Raw genomic sequence first — 21,461 nt, 5'->3', positions numbered from 1 at the left:
ATTTTTCCATATTTATTTTGAACCTAAAAAATGAATAGAACACTTGAATTTTTATTGTAATTAATAATTTGTATTACGTAAAAAGTATCTGAGCTCTGCTTGTGAAAACACTGATGTTTTGTGCTTTTTTCCAATCAGCGCAGATTTGCCCGTAGATCTCCGCATCGGTCCGATCTGATTGCCGCGTGGTCCATTAACCATCCTTGAGCCACTCAATCGACTCAAGCCATTAGCTCTGATGACTCTCTCTTGAGAAAACACTCTCCACCATGCAGTCAGATCAGTATAATAAAAATAAAAAAGCTTCCTTTCTCTCTCGTGCAAATAATCCCCAGAGCACGTGAGAGTGCGAAATTTGCTCTCATTACTCTTGAACTTGGCCCTTGCAAGGGACCTTATTAAGGAGCCGCGAAGCAATTTCAGCGGTTGACCATGACCTTGCTTGTAGTTTTGGCCGAGAGGAACAAGACTGTAGGTCCCTCTGAAAAGTTTAATTAACCTTAATCCCTTGAGTCGACTCCCTCTCTTGACTATAAAAAGCTATTGCATTTTTTTTCTTACAATTAGACTCCACTCCAAAGGTGTTCTTATTAGTTAGTTCATTTATAAAACTTAAAAAAAGGTACATCACCTGACACTTTTTGGCTTCTTTTAAAAATTTTTACAGCATAATTCAAATATTAAAATAAAATCAGTTTTATCAGCGAAAATAATTCCTCTACATTTTAATCAATCTTAACTTTTTTATTATTCTTGTATGTTTTATTTATGAGAGCTACTAAAAAAACTTTCTTCTAGAACAAGTAATCAAGAATTCTAAACACAATAATGAAATGATCTTTGATATGCAAATCAAGGGCTCTCAGGTTTTCATATTCAAGCTACCCCAATAAGCAATATGGGGGTGAAAGATATTAAACAAACCGACTTAATTTGTCACGTTGCTCTCTTCCCCAGAACTTTTGCTGGCGGGGGAAGATTCCTTTCATTAAAAGTTTGCCATTTGACGCTCCTGGACTTTTTTCATCATTTGAATAGAATTTGAGTACCAAAAAATTTATATCGTAACAGAAAAACAAAGAAAAGATTGAAATATATTTTTAAATTTTACCTTTTCATACTTAATAATTGAAATTTAAATCTTCTTGAAGATCAACCAATAAAAAAATATCTTTCATTAAATTTTAATAAATAACAAAAAACAAATTAAATCAATATGAAGGACAGAAGATGAGAAGAATAAATAAATTGATTTTAATCATGTGAATAACATCGCATTTTATTAAGAATAAATAATTGTTCATCAGTACATTCTATTATATAAGGGCAAGTTTAATGATCTCGCATCATTCTTATCAGCTTAAAATCAGTAACACACTCGATTTCCACTTCTCTTCAACTCACCACAGAACTTCAAACATGTTTAAAATGCCATTGTTGATTTCATTTACACACATTCCCATTGTTCATGTACAACGCTATTTTTTGACACATATAATGCAGCAGAGCATGCATCAGTTTCTCAATGAAATGGCATCTTTTAATCTTTATTTCAAATTAGGCCCTAACTTGAAACATAGTTTAAAAATTATGAAATGGAATTTGGCATCAGTTAGACAAAAAAATTATAAATAATTACAGTGTGCCACGAATGTCAGAATGCTGTTGTGAAATGCAGCGTTTTTTCAGAGATTTTTCCCCACATCTGGTTGTTCAATATTTGCTTCTTGATAATGAATATAAAAGCTTAAAAATCGGACAGATTCTTTTAAGAAAGAGAGGGGCGAGGTCACGCTTTACATAATATGAAGTCTTTAAAGTATATGCTCACTCAAAGGAGATTAAAAAAGTAGAGATAAATATTAAAATCAAGAAATATTTTTGAATGTATGTAGAGAAAAATTTAATTCTATTTTTGAGAGGAACAATCCGTTTGAATGTTTTTAGGATAAAAAAAATCAAATAATGGTGAACAATATTACACAGCGCTGAATGAGTTCAGATGGTACATTTTTCATTTTGAAGTTTATAAATGCATCTCTAGCATGAATTATGATTTTATGAGAAAGGTTGGAAACCAACACAAAGATTGTTTCCATTCAAATCGTTCCGTCCCTCAATCGTACTGAAACGACCAAAGCAATTTCTGAACACTTTTTCTGGATATTAGCCCTCAATCAAGCTCACTTGCAACGGCTAAAAATTACCGATTAATGCAAAAATTATTAGAAAATTCATGGCATAGGAATTTTATTACTTTTGTAATTATGTTGAATTTTGGCATACCATCAGAAAATTATTGGATATTCTCAAGAGTAAAAAAAATTGGGCAAATACACCAAGCTGCTCGCATTTCTTCCCTCAAAAATTATTAATTCCACACATTAATTGATTGATTTTTATACATTATTGTTATTGCATTACCCCCGACTAGAATTATATTTCAGTTAATAAAGTACATAATATTTTTTTTCGTTAACAAAACAAAAAAATCCAGTTAAAAACATCAACAAAAATTTGCTGTCAGACATAAAATAGTCTTGACAGCTTGAAAGGAATTTAAAATCTTGAATCCCAAGTACACAAATCAATTCAGGCTTCACCATAACTTGCATCCGTAATAAATGCATAATTAGGAATTGTCTGTGTATGTTGCAGCACTTTGGGTCCACTTGAGAGGGGGTCTACACTTGGGACGAGAGAGGTTTCTGTTTTGCTTTCTCCTGGTTAGTCCTGTTCACAAATAAATTGGTCAATTACAGCTAAATGCAACTTGTCAACAAAATTTTCATCATAATTTGACCGACAAACTGTTTTCTTTCACACATGTATATGATCAGAGTTAATTACAGGTACATATGTGACTTCCTCCATTCGCATGTGTGTTTGTTGGGTTAGCTAGCTATTTATTAAGTATTTAACGTTAGCATTTTTACATGATACACATCAATTTTCCCACTCGGAAAGGATTGCCTTGGTATTGGGACAGAAATGAATATAAATATTTAATTCTGAAAGCGTGAGGAAGACTTGAAATAATTTAAACAGTTTGGGTTCTCGCTTACTAAGCTCATAAAAATGTACAAAATGCATGGGGAAAAACAACACACAAAAGGCACATACAGAAGAGATAGATAGGCAGGGGATAACTCGCAGAAGAAAGACAATACATACTTTTACAATAGCTTCAAATACAACCTGGAAATTCCAAAATAAAAGCAAAAGGCAATTCCATCACAAATCAGATGAAGCGCTACTGAAATCACATATTCCAAAAAAGAATCATTCTTTGACCAATCACCAAAACCACCTCACCAAAGAGGAGCCGTTTGCAAGCTTACGGAAATCAGCAGGGAGTGAGTGGCAGTTATAGACAAATAGAAGACACAGACTGTTTTGCTTAAGAGTCTGCCTCAGAGCACACAAGCTGAAAATACACCCAACATCCGTCAGCCGATATCGTCAGACGGAGATGAGCCACCACCACCGTTTCCCCTGCTATTGTAGATGGCTGCTCGGTAACTGTACCTATTTGTCGGGTTGGATCGCGGCACGGGTCTCTCAGGGATGGGTGGAGGCACGATCGAGCCACCCATGTCACAGTCTACTCGCTCGTCTACCTCGCCTATCGAAGTCTCCACCAACGAAGGCTCCAGTTCGGGATACTGCGCCATTTTAGAGCGCAGCAAGTAGGCATACGTCTTGTATCTCTTCAACTGTTAATGAGAATTTCAATCAGGAGTCAAAATTTATTGAAAAAGAATATTAAAACCTCGTATTGCAGAAAAGCGTCCTTTTCTCTATGGTTCTGAATGCTCAGCGACTTGGCACCTCTTTCAGGAACATGTCTTCGGTGTTCATCCAACTCATTTTCTAGGAGAGCCACTCGCTCTTCGTGATCACGCAACTGCTCCCTCTGAGGAATTCATAGAAATGCAATTCAAGTTTTATTTAATTTGCATCGTGACTAACCAAATTGAGCTTGGAGTGACTACAAGGCAAGAGTGGCCTTTGGAATTTTCGTTGAGATCCAACAGCACTTGCCAAAGGCTGTGACGAGAAACTGGCAGCCACAAAGTTGATAGTGTCAATCCAAGATTGAAGTTCTTTAGAATCGCTGAAATTTTGTGTACATGTTAAATGAATTTTTTTTATCTCATTTAAGTCTTAGGAAAATTATGTACCTTGTCTGGAAAAGGAACTCAGCTTGGTCGGCGGTTTGTAGTCGGAAAACGTGTTGCTTTTTGTTGTAGTCTGCTGCTTTGGTGGCAAGAGCATGATGTATCCTGATTGCGTTGTGCAAGTTGTCGTACATCTGGCTCTTGCGGAAGCCATGCTCGTCCTTGTGCAAATACAACACCATGTCTCTCAAGGTGCAGTAAAACATTTTCCAGCTTCGTTTCCCAAAAGGGGCTGTTAACCATTAAAAATTTATATTTAGTAAGAGTAATCAATTAAAAAAAGCAAAACTAATTACTTTTCTTTCCGTTGGGGTCCACACAGCATTTTCTCATCACATATCCTTTTTTGTATTCGATTGCTGTGTTGACATCAGGAATGTCGAGGAACGGGTTGTGTCCTATCCCAGAAGGCTCTTGCATTTTGTTTTGAGCTTGCATTGCTTGAATTTCATCAATCTCCTCATCGCTAAATTACCAAAGCAGTTGCTAGATTTGTGAACAAACATAAAATAAACAATGGAGCCTTACAGAGCCCATTCGAGAGGGTTAGATTTGATGGCCTGGTAGAGCAACTTAAGTACATCCCTAGGAAAGTTATCACCGTCGTTTAGTTCCGACAAATTATCAATAAACTCAAGACACGTCATCTTCCGACCCAAATTCTGCGCATGCAGGTCCGTGTTCAGCAACATAATGGCACATGTAAGCGTATGAACAGAATCTGCAAGACGGAAACTCCAATAAGTCAAAAAATAAACATTCTTTTTTTAAAACTAGATTTCTATTATTGATTAAAGAATTAAATAAAGTATAGTTAACAAATCTAGAGCTATTTTGTGTGTGTGTTGAAGTAAAATTAATTACCTTGTGAACGAAAGGCGCCAGGGTTGCAGTCAAGGAAGCGCTTGGAGAAATGAACAAGCACACGTTCCCTTTCTTGTGTCTCACCGGCCAAGCAAAATTGCTTCAAGAACTTCCGCAAAGCAGCGTCCAGCGTGTCTCCCTCAAAGGTGAAAAACCTGAGATATTCCTCAGCTACTGCTCTGCTGAAATCGTTGCTGAAAAATAATTTTAAAAAATGTCAATAAACATTTTCATGATCGCATTTTTAAATAAATTTTGCAATTCAATTCTCCGCATTCAATTTTAAATACCGGATACAAAAATTATGTAGAATAAAGCTTACTTTTTGCTGAGGTGCCTCGAAACATCCGACTTTTTGAAGCCTTGAAGTTCGAAGAGCCTTTTTGCCAGCCGCAAGACAGAAGGCATGTCAACAGCCTTAGGACTGTAGTGGAAGCTGTGTAGCGATTCGATGTCGCTGTCATCCTCAGTGATGGACGAAGGAGGCGAGAGAGACTTGGTTGCAGTGCTGCCTAATTTGTCTTCATCCTCATGAGCCTCATCCTCACTCAGCTCCTGATAGGCCACATGGTCAGGCGTTACATTACCCGAACTGGGCGGAGGAGAGTCGGGTTTGAGGCGGTCAGATCCCTTGACCTGAAGCATGATTCTGTTGTGATCGACTCGCCTCTGCTGGGCCACAGTAGCTGCCGCCTGCAAAGATACTTTTGCTCTTTTCTGCGCTGTCCGTTCGCTGACCAAAATGGTACTGTCACTGTCACTCGGGTCGCTCAACTCCATCATCAAGTCTTTGGCGCACAATATGTCCATTGAATCTTCCTCCTGGGGATTTCACATGAGTGTTATTCATTAAATGTGATATCAGAGCAATATGGATAGATTACAAAAGCGAGGCCAGGCAGAGTTAGCAAGCAAAAAGCGGATATTAACACCCAAGAAATCCTTTGCTTAATTAGCAATTTAAGTGTTTTCCAAAACAAAGCTTAAAATTTTTCTTATATCCTATTTAAGATTTATGATAAGGCATATTTTTCATTATCAAAATTCACCACTTATCCTCATAAGACCTAATGTGTTATAACTTAATTGCTGTAACCATTTAAATTATCAATTTAATATTAAAAAATAATCAGAATTAGTACATACTTAGAAAAAATTTTATAAGAAAATATAAATAATTATAGATTTTACTTTAATACAATTAATAAAAAGAAGAATTCTTTAATGGCGTTTGGTCAAACTTGGAAATTCCATGAAGCATATTATTTATTTTTCTGTCTATTAATATTATTTTTAGTTTATAGAATTAGAAAAATGAAGAGTCTGAAGTTGGAAAACACTCTTAATTTAAAAAGCAATGGACTTCTAGGAGGTACCTGAAAATCGGGGCTGGAAATGGCCTCTGAGTAGTCCCCTCCAATATTCACCTCTCCATCCATTGAGTTCAGTAGCATGACTCTCTTTGAACTGCTGTTGTCACTTGACATGACCGAAGACGAAACGGACGTTGGCGAGTTGGGTGAGATTGAGTTGGACTCTGAAGAGTTTTGCTGGTGGTGGTGCTGTTGTTGCTGTTGCAAAAGCATCAGTTGTTGCTGCTGCTGCAAGTCCGACAAGGGTGCATTGTAGGTCCAAACGATGCGGTCGTTGTCTTTGCCCTGAGCTACGGTGGCTAGAGAGGAGCAACTGCTCTCAGCGTCTTGCCGAGTGTCCAAGAGATTGTTTAGAGAAGATGTGGTGTCTTCATCAATGTCGATGTCAACAGCGCTCAGACTGTCCTTCTGCAGTTGAAGGTGGTCTTCCGATTTTGATGTCCGAACAAAACCCCCGCTTGTGCTTGAGTAACACCCTCCCATATTTGCATTGTTTCCTTTGCTGTTCCCGCACGCCACCTCTTCCGGTTTCTCCTTGGTCGTTTTCACACCGAGCTCCATTTCGTTTGGACTTGTTGGAACAGAACTATGGTATCTAAATAAGAAAAAAAAATGATGAGCAAAAACGAAGTAAAAAGGAGTGAAAATTATAAATATTAATTAAGTTTTAGCTCCTTAAAGAAAATCATCTTATTAATACAAAATGTTGTGTAAAATTTGTTTGTACCTTAGACTATCCACAGCCTTTTGCTTAGGAGGTATGAAGCCAGCTGTTTGCTGTTGCCTTGAAAGATTCAGGATGAGGTCGCCAGTCATCATGAAGGCCTCAAAACGTGGTTGGGGAGGCTTGTTCTCCTGCTGGTGTTGTTGTTGCCGACGGTGGTCCTTATTCTTAAATTCGTCCTCATCTTCGTATAACTTTGCATAGCTGCCGTTGTTGCTGGAGGTGAGTGGCGATGAGCTCCGTCTTTTCTCGCCTGCCCGACTGTTATTGCCTTTGTGAGTTTGCTCTTTATCTAGAAGGGTCTGCAGGTCATCGATACTACAACCGGGAGATTCTAAGTATTTTAAAACACCAGCCTTGACAAGAGGATCTAAAAAAGAAACAAATCTCAATATTAGATCAATAAAAAAAGTTTCTCAATTTTACCTCTCTTAAGTTTTAACGTCACTTCATCACCAGACAGTCTTAAACATCTCAGAACTGGGAACAAAACAATTAAATTTTAGTAATATTGTATCAGATTTTAGGTCAAACTCCTTAAAATTACCTTCTTTAGTTGTACAGGTGTGAACATCTCTTCTATTTACTTCTAGTATAATGTCACCGGCCTCGAGCTGCAACAAACCGACAAATGCAAATCAGTCGAGATAATTCTTTCCACTGGACGCAGCGTGTGTTTACAAAATATGGCGCAGTGCCATTAGTGGAAAGAGCAGAAAAAAGGAGCGCTGCCGCACAGGTACAAACGCGCCGACCCAGTAAAAGTTTGATGTGCCAGTCAATACAAAAAGGCGTGCCTTTTCGCTGATTGACATGTGCAATTTCATACTCTGGGAGCTTTTTGCTTTGCGACTGCACGCAACCCCAATCAAGGGTTGACGTACAGAAATTCTGATATGAATGTAAAAAAGCTTTTTTTTATTTCAAAATGTATTGTATAATCAAAGTTAAGTGGATTTTTACACCACACTCAGTTGAAAACACAAATTGGTAACAAATTTAAAGCGTCTGATAAAACATGATTTTCAAAAAGGTTATTAAGTCATTGAACTGAATTTTTTATGCAATTTAAAAAATATCCAGAATTTCTCAAAAGGAGCACGAATTTGCACTTTAGCACAAAGGATAAGATTTTCTTGGTCCACGTTTTGTCAAAAAGCACTGCCGGGACAGAGCGCTCGTAAAAACCCATCATTCATATTTTATCATGCAATTTTCTTTTGTTTACGGCTGCGTGATCTGCAAAAATTTATTTCTCCAAAAACTTCCACGGGCTTATTTTTTCGTATAAAATTTTTCTCTAACGACCTAGTTTATTATTTAGTTAAAGGCAGACGCCACGCGTACCGCCGAGCTCACAGAAAATAATAGAGATAAACGTAACTAAACAAAAACAGAAAGAAGTGTGTTCAGTTTCGTTTAAGAAATCAAAGCAAATTTTGAAAATTGTGAAACAATGGATTAAAAATGAGGTTGGATTCTAAAATTAAGAACGATTAATCTCAAAATTACTGTTTTTCAACTTGAAAAGTTATTTAATTAACTTGCAAAATGTGTATTTTATGCTTTTATTTGTTAGTTAGAGTTTTCTGCTCATTGTCAGTATTTTATTTCCATTATTCATAAAGAGAATTAATTAAAAAAAAAAAAATGAATTTTTGGGGTCCGAAGAAGAATTTTTAGGCCACGAAGAAAGGCGAAATGCTTAAATTATGTCAACAAAACATTCTTCTCTCGGCTAAATCTCTGCTCTCCAGAAAAAAGCAGCACTTTGCAAGCTTTAAGCGGCTCCGCTGCTCTTTGTCCGCAAAATTTGAAATTCAAATCTGCACATCTCGCATTTTTCCCATTTGGCGAAACTGGTCCTGTCGGTATCAAGTTGCCTCGCACTTGCATGATTGGCGGCGGCGTGGAGGTCGCGACAATGACAATGGGCATCGCAGCACGCGTCGCTTCCATTCTCACCACGGGCGACACCGAAACAAATTAATAATAGATCATTTTTCTTGCTCGCTCCCGAATTGTCTGCCGGCTTATTATTTTTATTGCCCGAGCGGCGGGCGGGCGCCTCCGCCACTGCTATCACGTCCCAAAATAAATGTCGGCCGAATTCAATTTACGCGAATTGCGTCCGTGCACGGCCATTATTGAAGAGGCGCCCGAAAGCGACGAAAGTGGGCATTTTTCACCAGAGTGGGAAAGTCGGTCAGACGATTAAGTAAAGAAACGTGCGAACCATCCATTCATTGGTACTTCGTTTAAAGAGGTACACCTAATTTCTCACAAAAATACCAACAATAAACGTAAAAAAAAAATAAATATTTTGTGGTAAAATGATTTTAAATTCAAATCACCGAAATAAATATTGTTTCAACATAAACTAAAAGTAAATTAGAATATTTCGCTTCAATTGATGCTATCATCGCTGCATTTGCAAATAAATTTGAGTTTTGATTGCTTTGGCTATATTCATGAAAAACAAAATAAACTTAAATAATTTATGATTGATAATAAATGATTGATTAGAAATAATTGTTTTGGTTAAAATTAAATTTGAATTTATAGAATCTAAAAAATCTAATTTAATATATATTTATTTTTTTTAAATGAAAAAATTCAATTTTATTTTATCCAGGCAATTTTAATAACCTATTAATTTAAGCAATTTACTGTTTTCACTTCAATGAAAAAATTTAAAAGCGCAATCATGATCGTTCCAATTTAAACTTGTGATAATTACAAGAATGCACGCCTCTGATCTTGACGGCTGAATGATGAGATCCTAAACTTTCCTCCAAGTATTTTATCTCTGCATTTACAAGCGCTCAACAGCTTCGGTGGCATGTCAAAATCGTCTTGTGTTTACATCAGTGGCGGTGAGGACAAATTATCAGGCACGGTCGCATGTCAAAATCTTATAACGTTGAGAGGGCGCGTGTACGACGACATCGAATTAAAGTTCCTGAAACTTTGCCACTTTGCTTTCCACGCTCGAAACATGAGTTTTCATGCCTTGATTCATTTAAGGATATAAATCATGCCACTTTTTAAACAGAAACTCGCGTGATACATTTTTTTTAAAGTGAGCAAAAGGGATATATTATTAGAATTTTAGAGGATTACTTTTTTTAAACCGAACGAAATTGATTTTTTTTAATTCCCTCATTATTATTATTGATTAAAGAAAAAAGAAATATAAAATAAAATTAATTTGATTAATATGGGCTCAAATGTGAGAAAATTTGAAGTAATTTTTATTTGGCGTTCAATTGGATAAAAGGTTGTTTCCGGCACCGGGAATTGAACCCGGGCCTCTCGGGTGAGAGCCGAGTATCCTAGCCACTAGACCATGCCGGACTTGGCAAGCAAAGAAAAATTAGCCCCTCGATCGCTTGCTCACGTCCCTCTAAAATTAGAACAAGTGATCATTATGGAGTTTGATTTTATCTGGATTTTATGAAACTGGAAGACGAGGAATTGGTCTCGTAAATAAATAAACCATTTTCATGTACTGCCAGCTGAATAAGTAACCAGATACGCAGATAGGTTTTTTATGTTCCGAAGTGAAAAATCTCAAACCGACACAAAAGCGGAGCAACGGAGCCGCGTTGAATGAATATTTCAGCCGCGCCTCGGTATCACTAGGTTAGCACGGGTGTATCAATTGCAGCCCTCTTGCCCAAACATGAATAGACAGAAGGTCTCTTCCTTTCGCTCGCGCTCTCCGCCAATTTAATTATTCACGACTTAAAGGGCCCCCGTGCAGAGCAAAGAATGGTGTAGCTTCGGGCGATTGAGGCGTGGGGCACCAATTTTCCGAGTTAGCAAATAAATCCTTCACTTTGCCCACGTGTCCTGGCTATGAATTTCTGAAGCATTTAGCTCGCTCCAACATGAGCGAAAATATAGATCAAGTAAAAAGAGTTATATATAAAAAAAACAAAAACAATAATAATTTTCCATAATAAGTCCATTAGGTGATCAAGATGAGGTTATTTTTCAACCTATTTTTAGTTAGAAAGAATCTTTTCCTTTGTGAAATTGTAGCTCGCTATCCAGGTTGACAGTTTAATGGGAAAATTTGGCGCGTTACGGGCAATGTGGAGCGTAAAAAAGCGCGTCGTCGGCCAACATAAATTTAATTATTTTTGGGTCGCTTTTTTCTGGCTCCATCTGGCGCTGGTGATGTCATTAGCCAAGAGTGCACCACCGTCCTAATCCGCACATAAACAGGAAGGCCAAACTCGCGTTTTTATTGGCATAAATGTCACGCCAAAGACCAGATACCGCGTGCCATGCACCATGCCGTCCGCTGACCTTTTGCCGCACGAAAATAGAACACGCCATTCAACGCTTTTCCAGCGGCGCATTTTTGTTGTTATTGTCCGGTGTTAAAAAGAAAGTACTGACCGCCACTAAGTATGACAATAAAGATTATAAAAATTTCATTTTGCCATCTTCTTTGAAATAAAAAACAATTATTATTCCAAAAGTAGCAAACTTTTGACCAAATTAAATATTTTTAATGGCTTTGCATTTCTAAAACTGATTTCCGTTCAAATCGAAGTGTCAAATTTTGCAAACAGCGTTGGCAGCAAAGAAAGTAGCGAGGCTTCCGCAGTCTTATTTCCGCGCACTTTGCTAAATATCCACTCAAGAGAGACTCCCTAGGGTCGTGCCTCCTCTAGTGTTTGTCAATTTATACCCAAAGATGATGAAAAAAAGACACGTGCTGCCTGCTGGGGTCGCTCGGGCTGGCCTTCGTAACTCATCATCTCTTGGGGTGAGGATAAAAGTGAGAATGATGGCGCAGAAATGGCTCTCGCAGGGTGCAGTGGTTCAACAATAAATATATAAGACCAGACTGAGCCTTGTTTGGCGCCTGCCAGACTGTGAGACTAACAATGGAAGCGCTGGCTAGACGCTTTTAAGAAGTGCAATCGTCAGAATGTGACAGCAAAAATAATTAGAAATCATCAATACTGCATTTCAATTGCTACAAAAATACTATTAAAATTAGAATAAATAAAAAAAAATCAGTTTTGACTCCTAAATTTGTTAAAAAATTTTGTACAAGTTTTTAGAAAATTCACCTATAAATTAAAATTGCTGTTAGATAAAATAAAAATTATATATTGAAGAATTGGTTTGCAAAATCTTTAAAATTTAGCCACAGACGTACGATCAGAATAAAAAAATTACTCTAAGAAGCAAAGACCCACATAAATTTTGAGTCGTCTTTTAAGAGTGGCGGCGCCTCCCAAAAACATAAAGCCTTTAGAGGGCAGAAATGAAATTAAGACTCGCACCCGAGCGGCGCCACAAATGTAGCGAAAAAAGGACGCTGTCGCAATAATGACAAACACGAGACTTATTTAAAGTCTCGCTGGCCATTTGCTTACTTTTTGCCGCGCGTATTATGCACACGTCGTTGGGAAAATTTGCCCAAAAGTGGAGTTTGGCGGGCGGGCGGGAATCGATGATGCCGCCCCCGCTCGCCCTCCGCCGCCGCTGTTTGCTTGCCCGATTAAGGGTGCTCCGGAGACACGCTTCGGATGGGCGTGTGCGGCGCGCCGACGACGCAAAACAAAAACAACAAACTCCACCGGGAAAATTAGCAACACTGCGCGTGGGGAAAAAGAAAGGTTTATTCAACAGCACTTACTTGTTATTATAATTAACAGGAATTAAGCAACAATTAGTTATTCATTAAAAAAAAGTTTTACGATGCAGAAATAATTACAATTTGAATAAAGTTTGAAGCACTTCCTTTCCTTTTATAGTAAAAAAAAATCAAAGACCATAAAAGTATATAATCAAGTTTTTTCTTTATTCTGTGATTAACAAGAATATTGAAACGATTATGCAATTTTCTATCTTCTGATGTAAAAAGCAAAAATGTGTAAAAGCAAATTTCAAATTTAAGAGGACTAGTTTTTTTTTTAATTACGTTCAAATCTCTAAAGATAAGAATTTAATTATGAAAATATTCGAAAGGAAGAATTTTTGAACATTTGACACCAAACCGATCCAATGAAGAGATAAGCGCCATAACTAGGTCAATGTGCATCAAATAAGTCGCTCTGTTGATCCCTTGAATCAACCTCTATCGCTTCAAAATTGACCAGAAATGAAAATTGTGAGCTTTTAACCCTTCCAGAATGAATTTCAAATTTGGCACCCATATTGCCCATGATTATTTATATTTGATTAAATATTTTTTTTAATTAATTAAAATTGTGTTATTTCGATTTTAATTTCCCTCCCCCGCGGTGAGTAATTAACGTAAAAATAGAAGCATCAAAACAGGGTGAACCAAAACACGCTCACCCATGCAACGCACCACCCGCGCCTGCAGCTTTCCGATATAGGCAACTCGCACGTCAAAAATGACCCCATTTGAAAATTTGTACATTCCACTTGGTGCTAATTGATTACTGTAAATATCAGTAAATCTGACTTGCACGATTCAACTTTAATTTTAAGACCAAATTTGGTTTATTTGCTCTTTGTATTTCAACATTTATTCCATTAATCAAAATTAGCGAACAAAGCTATCGTTTTTGCCCTACCCTCGTCGGTGATTCTACCCTGCCGAGCTCTCTATCCTATCTTTTCTGCATGCGTGAATCTGTTTTAACACCGTGCACGCACATCACATCCGTCTCCATTTGGGCATGCGGCGGTCGATGCTGGGAATTATTTGCCGCGTGCATCGAGAGTAACTAGGCAGTCGGCGAACGTGCTAATTAAGCCGCCTGCGTCCGTGGAATTTTGATTAGCATCCCTTCGACTGCTGCAGACCATTTTGGCTAATCGCGTGTTGTACAAGACGTGCGATCTTAAAGCCAATTTAAATGATTTAAGTTCGGGAGTTTTAATCGATACTAATAATTATAATTAAATATATATATTTCTTGACCTCAAACAAGGAATTTTTCAATCAGAAACAATTAAATCATAAGCTTTTAAAAATCACTAAACCAATTAAAATCATGCTTTCCAATAAAAAAATGAATATATTGGTTGAAAATCTGAAAAATAATTAAAAATAATAATAATAACCATAATAACAATATTAAATTACTTATTCCCCCGTCTGTGTTCGTTTCGTCTTAGCGGAATTTTTTCCCTGCTAAATAAAGATTTTGAAAGAAAATGTCAAATCTAGTGTTGAACGAACAATCAACTTCAATACAGAAAAATGCTAATGAATTATTGGAATTTTGTGAGAGCAAACAAAAGTTACGTGCAGGAATCCACCGCTCCCCACGTCACTAAATTGCGTTTTGGCGGCGTTATCAATGTTGATGGCTTTGGCTAGTTAAGTAAGAGCTGTAAAAGTGCGCGCCTCTATTTAGTTTCGTGCATTTTAAAGTGGGAACGCCGCTTGCTTTATTAAATATTATGTGCCGCCGCCGACAAGCACGCGAGAGGGATCCTCCACCGCCTCCGCATCTCATTTCCTGTCTTCTTCGGCACAATTTTTTCCGTTGAGCAACACGGCTAATTTTATACAATCGGCTGGTGCAACGTCAGACAGAGTAAAAAAAAAACAGACAAAAATATAAATATAAAAAGACTTATGCAAAAACGCGAAAATATTCACAATAAATTTGTACTAAAGAGCAAGGGAATTTTGAAAGTCTTCTTCTGATAAGTTTATTATTTTTTATTCTTCTCAGTCGATAAAAAAAAATGAGATTAATGATTCTTTTGGTTTCCAAATTTAATTAATTTGCAAATGATAGCTTCAGAGAACAATATATTTTTTTACATACATAATTACAATTCTTTTGAAATTTTATTGATGTGAAATTGTAAAAAACAGCACTGAATTATAAATTTTTGCTGTTATATTTTTGAAGATACAAAAGTCGCCTGTGCCTTCGAAGAATTACTTTTGCGGTGTGAATGGTGGCATGAGAAGTCGATTTGCAATTCCGATCACCAAAAGGCTTTCCATTTTAAAGAGAAATTCGTTTCAGGCATTAAACCCTTCAAATTTGCATAAAATTTCTAAACTGAAAGCAGGTCCGTTTCCCATCTAAAATTCAATCAAAATTAAACGTGTACGAGATTAAATTGGAATAAGCAATCATCAAAATTTCCTATAACGACAGACCTAAAAATAAGTGCAGTGTTCGCGCTCTATTTTCATTAGCTGTCACTTTTGCTGCGGAGAGAGGCAGCCCCCGAAACGCGGCGGAGAACGGAAGATGCAGCATCCTTTTTTTTTTCTTTCTTTCTCTCTCGGCAAAAAACGTGACTAATTCGGTGCGAACTGTCCAAGTGCAAAAGAGAGAACGCGCCGAATGAAAGGGCGGCAGACGCAGCCTTGTTGTTTATTCGCATTTTTATCAAGGCCTTTCTGTTTTTCTTTCTTTCCTTCTCTCTAACAAGACCGAGGTCCCGTTCAAAACAGACCAAAATTTGGAAATTTCTTTCTTTCACCTGTCCACTTTCGGCCGCTGGTGAATCCTCAATGATGTCGTAGATGATCGGGGGCAGTTCCGAGCCGGCACCGCCGAGGATGGAAAATCCTAATCCAAAAGAATCACTACGGCGGAGCGAAACAATCCGCACACCCTCGTCCATTTTTGCTCACTCACATCGAGTCACCTTGACTTGAATGGTCGGCGCGCGAGTGGCGCCCAGTCCGCGAACGTGCCGAACGTTGAACGTGGTTCGGCCGGCCAAGTTTGCACGCACACCGCCAAATTGGGCCGAAATTCGGCAGAAATCCTCGCGGGATTACGATCGACGAGAGTCCGAACACCAACTGGCTCGATGGTTAACCTTTAACTCCAATGCTGCCAACAGAATCATGAAGCATCATTAAATTAGTAGCTGATTAAAAAAAATTAACTTATGATTTCCTTCTATAATTTTGTTTAAAAATTTAAAGTTTTTTAAATTTGTTCTTAAAACTAAATTTCTGGAAATAAAATAGTAAACATTGCCTCAAGTAAAATAAACACAGCGTACGTGAATTTTATTAGGTTGGCAGCAGTACTCATCAAAAATGGAGCCCATCTCACACCTTGTAAAAGTTAGCTTGCCGAATTATTTGTCGAATTTGCCGATTCCAGAATCAATCGGAGGATGGTTCCGCCTGGGATGTGAGTTTAGACCATAAACTATCTATTAACGCTAAATTTACCAGACTGTAGGCTAAATCTCAGCCAAATTTGTGTACCAAATGTTGGCCTTTCACGTTTTTTTGCCAAGTACCAGGCTTGGTTGATTTGCCTCTAATCATGCTCTTATAAATTTTATTGCAGTCAAAGATTGGCTCCGACTCGTTCCTTTCGGTGCTGCCGTCGGTGGTCTCGGCTACATGTCCTACAGAGCTTTTTGCCCAAAGGGTCGCTGTCAGGTTAGTTCAAAAATGATAAACATTGGAATTTATTCAAATCAATTTTTATTATTTTTTATTCGCATTAGGGTAAAGTAAACCCAGGCATTAAGAAAGACTCCGCAAAAGTGGTGGACAGTGTCGATATTGAGGATATTAATGAGAAGGCCGCCTTTTGCCGGTGCTGGAGAAGCAAGAAGGTAATAACAATATTATGACGTTTGCAAAAAAGGCTCAAGTTCACGGCGTTACATAATGTCACGCCTGTTGCTTACTCCTTGAGAAGTAGAAAAATATTTTTCTTTAAATACATGGTATAAAGTGATTTTTTGAAATCTATCCTGGAAATAAGAAAAGCATATCTAATTTAATAATACATTCATGCTTCTTTTAACTGAAAAAAAATTAATTGGCATTTAATAAAAAAATATTTTTTGCAGTTCCCCTACTGTGATGGTAGCCACGGGGCAATGAATAAGGAACTTGGAGACAACGTTGGTCCTCTCATTGTGAAGCATAAGTAGTAACTTCCTTGCGGCGTTTGAGACACCTTTTCTAACCTTTAGAGCCGCAGAGAAAGAGTTGGTTGTGCAACATTTAGCAAGTCAGCAGAGCACAGCATTTTCCCCCCACTTCCGTTGTACAAAAGTGCGCCTCTCTTATTAAATTTAAAAATGCATCATTGGCCATTGCAATTTTTTTCAGGCAGTTTTGCCAAATAGAAGCAATATTTTTCCAGTGCTGTAGTAAATTGCTCACTTTTCATACTTTCCCCCGCAGTAGTAGTATTTCTTTGTTAAAGAGGTGAAGGATTTTGTTTCACAGTTTCAAGTTTATTTGATTGGTTCGTATAAGTTAAAGATTTACAAAATTTTTGGTGCATTAGTGATTAAGTCGAGGTAACGATGACTTTTCCATCACAACTGTAACAAGACAGGAGTAGAAACATTATTGTTTAATGTATCAAATGCTGTTAAAAAAATAAATTGTTACTCAGAAAAAGTTAACCAACCTCAAAGTATTTCAGTCCGTTCACATCGTAAAATTCCTCGTTAACCAGCAACTCACGGTTTCCGTATCTCCTCCTGTATTGAAAATTGTTAGAATATTTCACTTGAAATTAAACAATAGAATTATAAAACTTACTCCAAAACTTTTTTCCAAATTATCAGCCCTCCGTAAGCCACAATTGCTACAATTAGGAAAGAACCAGTTATGATTACTGCAGATTTTGCTTCAGGGAAGAAGGCCGTGGCTGTGTTGATGTGTGACGATGTTGAAATGAAGCTCAGGGTCAGGTCTTCGTCGGGAATGAGTTGCTCCTTTGTTGACTCTGTCACTGCATCAGAAGTGCTGTAATTTGATATTGCCATTGTAAGCAAGAAAGTTGATTGTTATTTTTGCGTCATACAAGTTATTCGCAGCAGTCGTTTCTATTGTTGGATCTGTCATAGTAATGCGAGGACTTTCGCTTGCCTCTTCATTGTCAAATCCGACCATCTCAATTTTGGCTGTGGGAGACGGCAAGGCAGATGATACAGTTGCATTTTCTGGTGGTCTAATGGAGGAAGGGGTCACTGCAGTTGGAGTCGGACTAGGCGGGACATTAGTTTGATTTTCTCCATGTGAAGATGAGGATGGAAGGACTGATGGAGTTGGAGAAAAAGTCGATTCTGATGAGGGTATCTGGGCGCATCGTCCTTAACAAAAATGCATTACTAACTTCAATAAAAAAAAAAATTATAGTTAATAGAAATATTAATTTAATATGCAAGTGCTACAGGAGGTCATGCACATAACCTCCCAGCACATCGCACCATTTTGACTAGGACAGACTATGGTCAATTTCCCTGTTGGTTATTTTGCGGTTAAAAATTAAAAATAGAAAATTACCAGCAAAACACGGATCTTCCCTGCTCCCAGCCCATTGAAGAAAAAGATCAATTTAATTTTGAAAAAAAAACTGATAAAAACATCATACCATATCAATTTAATTATTGTTTTCCTGTTTAGCAGGAAATCAACGAGTTAAAAATTCCAAATTATAATTTAACTAAACAATTAGTTAAAGTAGCTTTTACAGAGTAAATTATTGTTACCTGGCTGCAGAAGGTGAATAAATATCGCAGAGCACAGTGTGAACGAGATCAAAATTGTCCTCATTATTGTGTTCAAAAGGTGACTACTTCTTTTGATTGACCACAATTGCTCAGCACAGATAGAGATGGAAGAGTAAATAGAGTTATCTACCCTGCAGCAAAGTGCTGTCTTAATACAAACTGCCACTCCACTTGTGATAATCAAAAGAGGGCAAATATTTGTAAAATTAGAACTGGATCTTAAACCGAACAATAAAGCAAATACAAGCAAATTACACCACTTTTCAAGACCACTCTGTAACTTAATTGCCGTTGATGAAGACTGCAAGTTTCCCAACTTGAACAGGTTGATTAGATAAGATACTGTTTTTGCGCATGGCGTCCAAGGTGGATTATTAATGCTAGTGACTCAAAATCATTCACTGCGATAGCAGTCGGATTGTTTTATTTTTACTTCAAATAAGTTCCAACAGTCATAAAGTCGTGCTGGGCACACTGAGGATTGGATAAATACTTTTAACTGCAAAGCAACTAATTTGCTCACTTTTAAAGCATCACAAGCAAGAAGGCCTTTAATATCGTTTCATTAATGTACACAATGTGTTATATGCCTTATCATAAATTGGCATTGCTTGCACACTTTCTCACTTCTCATCTTATTTTAGGTAGCAATGAACAAGTAGTACATTTTGGTCAAACCTCACGATTCACTCAATCAAATCATCGCCTTAGATCAACTACGTTGATGGGTGCAAGTTCATCAAACATGGCGTGCTCAGCAGTCTGAAGATAAAAACATATCATTTAGATCAATTCATCATTAAAAATATGATTAATTTTACAGTGAATAGGGGAGGTTCCGAAGGATGCGGGTGGAATCCAGTGCTTCTGCAATTTGCAATGAAATCTAGTCCGTAACTAGTTGTCAACATGTAAATCCCAGTTCTGGAAGAAGGAAATATGAATGATATATTAAAAAAAGTCATAACTCCTTACTCTTTATATCTGGGGGCACAAACAATAGCAATTGCTTCCGGCATCATTCTTTGGTAAGAGCAGTGCGTGTGCAAATCCACGCTTGACAAGAACGAAGTTTGACTCGGGTGAGTCTAAAAAATAATGAATTTGAGCATAAAAAACATTAAGAGAAAATTTGTATTACATGGATCCATCCAAAAGTTATAAGGTCATGTTGGTCTTGGAAATCAAAGATCTCCTCTTCACTCATAGTCGTGCAAGAATCAGGAGTGCCGTTTTGCTTTGGAACCAAAAGGTGTGTTATCTGGAGTTGGTTTTTGTTCTAAAAGGAAACAGAGAGAAAGTATTTAGATAGCTAATCATAAAAAGAAAAAAGTATTTATTTTATACAAACCAAGCTTCCAGCAAGAATTCCACAGGTCTCGATGTTCTGGTCGGTGTTTTTCTGTGCCAGACTCATGAACTGTGATAGTAGCTTCGAAGGGATGATGACTTTTCGAAGTCCTAGCTGATTGTGTAGAGAGGGACTAAGGAGAGACAGAGGTTTTGTTGACCTGTCTATGTTTGGCTTCAATATGGAGCTAAAATAAATTAGAATTATTCTCAAATTGATCAATATTATTATTAAGTACACTTTACCTAGTTGGGATTTCAAGCTTTGAAGGCTTCAGGGATCTGTCTGGGACTGGATATTTTTGAGTCACAGGCGAGATCTTATCATAATCTTCAGTCGAATATTGCTCTTCTTCATCCAGCAAATCAGGATCTTTGGGGTAAGAAATGTCGCTGGGAGAAATCGGAACAATGAAGTCAGAATCTTGTTTAGCTGTGTAAGGTGGTTGTTTGTGGTAGTTGGTGGCGCCTTTTAACTCCAGCGCTGACAGCTTGTCTGCCAGTTCCTTTTCTTGCCTGGCAATCTCCTCCCTTCTTGCCTTTTCTTCCAAAAACCTCCTTTGTTCAGCCTCTCTCTAAAATTTCCATTTTTCTATTTATTAGTAATTTAACTTTTAACTACTGTTATTACTTTGTATTGTTCATGCTCTTCCGTAAACCTTGTGAGTAGCTTAGACTTGATTTTTTCAGCTACGGGCAAAACTTCTTTCAACTTTTGCTTATTAACTTCCCTGTCGACTGCGCTGACAGAACTCAAGTCAGGGTGATTCCTAATCTTTTCAAGGAAGAGCCTGAAAACAAATCCAAAAGAAATAATGCCACAAATCATTTTAATAAGGAAAGTTACTACTAACACAATGAATTTCATATAAATAATGAAAGCGCTTTCGAAGTTGCCTTCCTCGCTGTAGCAGTTTGCCATTCTAATCATTTCCAGTCCTGATCGGAAGTACCTAAATAAGGTAAAATTATATTAATTAAATACAAAAAGCTCATTGAAGACAAAATTTTATACCTTCTTGCTGGAATGGTAGCATCTATTTCTATACTGTCACCGAGCTGAGTCAAGCACTTCAGCCTCAGATTCGGCTCCATTGAAGGGTTGGATGTGGGAGGATTGTGCACTCTGTCCATTGTTTTCAGCCTAATCAGTAATTTTGAATCAAAACATATTCTAAACAATGTTAAATCGAGAAAAATACATAGGAATTTTTTAACAACACACCCATGAAAAGGGTTTAACCTGCGAGACACACACAACTCCTTTTGCTAAAAATGGCGATAAAGCTTTATTTTTTTGGTCTTTTATCCCTCAATTCAAGGAAATCTGTCTCACCTATTGAAGCTGCATAGAAAATCAGTTTTATTTTCCTGAATCAGACCGCAAGTTGACCAATAAAATGGGGACTTTAGGTGGAACGTTTTTCGGCACAGGTGGATTTTGTTTACTAACGGAAGTTCACTGAACCAGTGGCGCTAGTATCGTCCAGA

At 37.4% G+C, this 21,461-nt stretch overlaps 3 protein-coding genes, 1 long non-coding RNA gene and 1 other non-coding gene across 6 annotated transcripts; 2 read left to right on the top strand and 3 right to left on the bottom strand.

Moving 5' to 3' along the window:
• Positions 1-1,258: 1,258 nt before the first annotated feature.
• LOC132192531 (PH and SEC7 domain-containing protein) lies at positions 1,259-15,936 on the bottom strand. Of its 2 annotated transcripts, none has more exons than XM_059612530.1 (14): positions 15,597-15,936; positions 7,690-7,756; positions 7,569-7,622; positions 7,146-7,512; positions 6,422-7,013; positions 5,368-5,867; positions 5,046-5,239; positions 4,710-4,902; positions 4,478-4,647; positions 4,185-4,413; positions 3,973-4,117; positions 3,773-3,916; positions 3,529-3,716; positions 1,259-2,733 (listed from the first exon to the last, which is right to left on the bottom strand). In XM_059612530.1, exons 1-14 carry the CDS (start codon positions 15,738-15,740, stop codon positions 2,685-2,687), a joined length of 3,036 nt encoding a protein of 1,011 aa, XP_059468513.1. In that variant the 5' UTR covers positions 15,741-15,936; the 3' UTR covers positions 1,259-2,684. The 2 variants fall into 2 exon arrangements, with proteins under 2 accessions (XP_059468513.1, XP_059468514.1); XM_059612531.1 differs by having other exon boundaries at positions 6,473-7,013.
• On the bottom strand, positions 10,428-10,499 carry Trnae-cuc (transfer RNA glutamic acid (anticodon CUC)). Its single transcript has one exon. It is a non-coding gene; the product is annotated as a tRNA-Glu (tRNA).
• Positions 15,937-16,155: 219 nt separating the features above from the next.
• Positions 16,156-17,512, top strand: LOC132192564 (CDGSH iron-sulfur domain-containing protein 2 homolog). The gene is made up of 4 exons (XM_059612574.1): positions 16,156-16,264; positions 16,427-16,521; positions 16,590-16,700; positions 16,941-17,512. The coding sequence occupies exons 1-4, from the start codon at positions 16,168-16,170 to the stop codon at positions 17,022-17,024; spliced, it is 387 nt and encodes a 128-aa protein (XP_059468557.1). The 5' UTR covers positions 16,156-16,167; the 3' UTR covers positions 17,025-17,512.
• Positions 17,300-21,433, bottom strand: LOC132192563 (STAM-binding protein). The gene is made up of 14 exons (XM_059612573.1): positions 21,307-21,433; positions 20,986-21,114; positions 20,825-20,923; positions 20,602-20,761; positions 20,217-20,545; positions 19,972-20,158; positions 19,762-19,899; positions 19,596-19,708; positions 19,442-19,544; positions 18,600-19,382; positions 17,912-18,200; positions 17,647-17,853; positions 17,513-17,585; positions 17,300-17,423 (listed from the first exon to the last, which is right to left on the bottom strand). The coding sequence occupies exons 2-10, from the start codon at positions 21,102-21,104 to the stop codon at positions 19,320-19,322; spliced, it is 1,311 nt and encodes a 436-aa protein (XP_059468556.1). The 5' UTR covers positions 21,105-21,114; positions 21,307-21,433; the 3' UTR covers positions 17,300-17,423; positions 17,513-17,585; positions 17,647-17,853; positions 17,912-18,200; positions 18,600-19,319.
• LOC132192565 (uncharacterized) lies at positions 19,009-20,243 on the top strand. Its single transcript, XR_009441344.1, has 3 exons — positions 19,009-19,190; positions 19,265-19,702; positions 19,779-20,243. It is a non-coding gene; the product is annotated as an uncharacterized LOC132192565 (long non-coding RNA).
• Positions 21,434-21,461: the final 28 nt, after the last annotated feature.

Source organism: Neocloeon triangulifer, unplaced genomic scaffold (genome assembly GCF_031216515.1).
Source record: "Neocloeon triangulifer isolate White Clay Creek 2 clone unplaced genomic scaffold, ASM3121651v1 ptg000003l, whole genome shotgun sequence".
Classification (NCBI taxonomy): domain Eukaryota; kingdom Metazoa; phylum Arthropoda; class Insecta; order Ephemeroptera; family Baetidae; genus Neocloeon; species Neocloeon triangulifer.
The sequence above is the reverse complement of the archived record's forward strand: the minus strand, read 5'-3'. Positions and strand labels throughout refer to the sequence as shown.

Bases quoted from the DNA above. Each gene is read 5' to 3' on its own strand.
- LOC132192564 (XM_059612574.1), top strand. From the start codon at position 16,168: ATGGAGCCCATCTCACACCTTGTAAAAGTTAGCTTGCCGAATTATTTG. The intron at 16,265-16,426 runs GTGAGTTTAGAC...ATTTTATTGCAG, and splicing joins AGGATGGTTCCGCCTGGGAT to TCAAAGATTGGCTCCGACTC. The intron at 16,522-16,589 runs GTTAGTTCAAAA...TATTCGCATTAG, and splicing joins GCCCAAAGGGTCGCTGTCAG to GGTAAAGTAAACCCAGGCAT.
- LOC132192563 (XM_059612573.1), bottom strand. From the start codon at position 21,104: ATGGACAGAGTGCACAATCCTCCCACATCCAACCCTTCAATGGAGCCG. The intron at 19,900-19,971 runs GTTTGTATAAAA...GTTTCCTTTTAG, and splicing joins GAATTCTTGCTGGAAGCTTG to AACAAAAACCAACTCCAGAT. The intron at 19,709-19,761 runs GTAATACAAATT...ATTATTTTTTAG, and splicing joins TAACTTTTGGATGGATCCAT to ACTCACCCGAGTCAAACTTC.
- LOC132192531 (XM_059612530.1), bottom strand. From the start codon at position 15,740: ATGGACGAGGGTGTGCGGATTGTTTCGCTCCGCCGTAGTGATTCTTTT. The intron at 7,623-7,689 runs GTAATTTTAAGG...TTTTGTTCCCAG, and splicing joins CACCTGTACAACTAAAGAAG to TTCTGAGATGTTTAAGACTG. The intron at 4,903-5,045 runs GTAATTAATTTT...TCCGTCTTGCAG, and splicing joins TGGCGCCTTTCGTTCACAAG to ATTCTGTTCATACGCTTACA.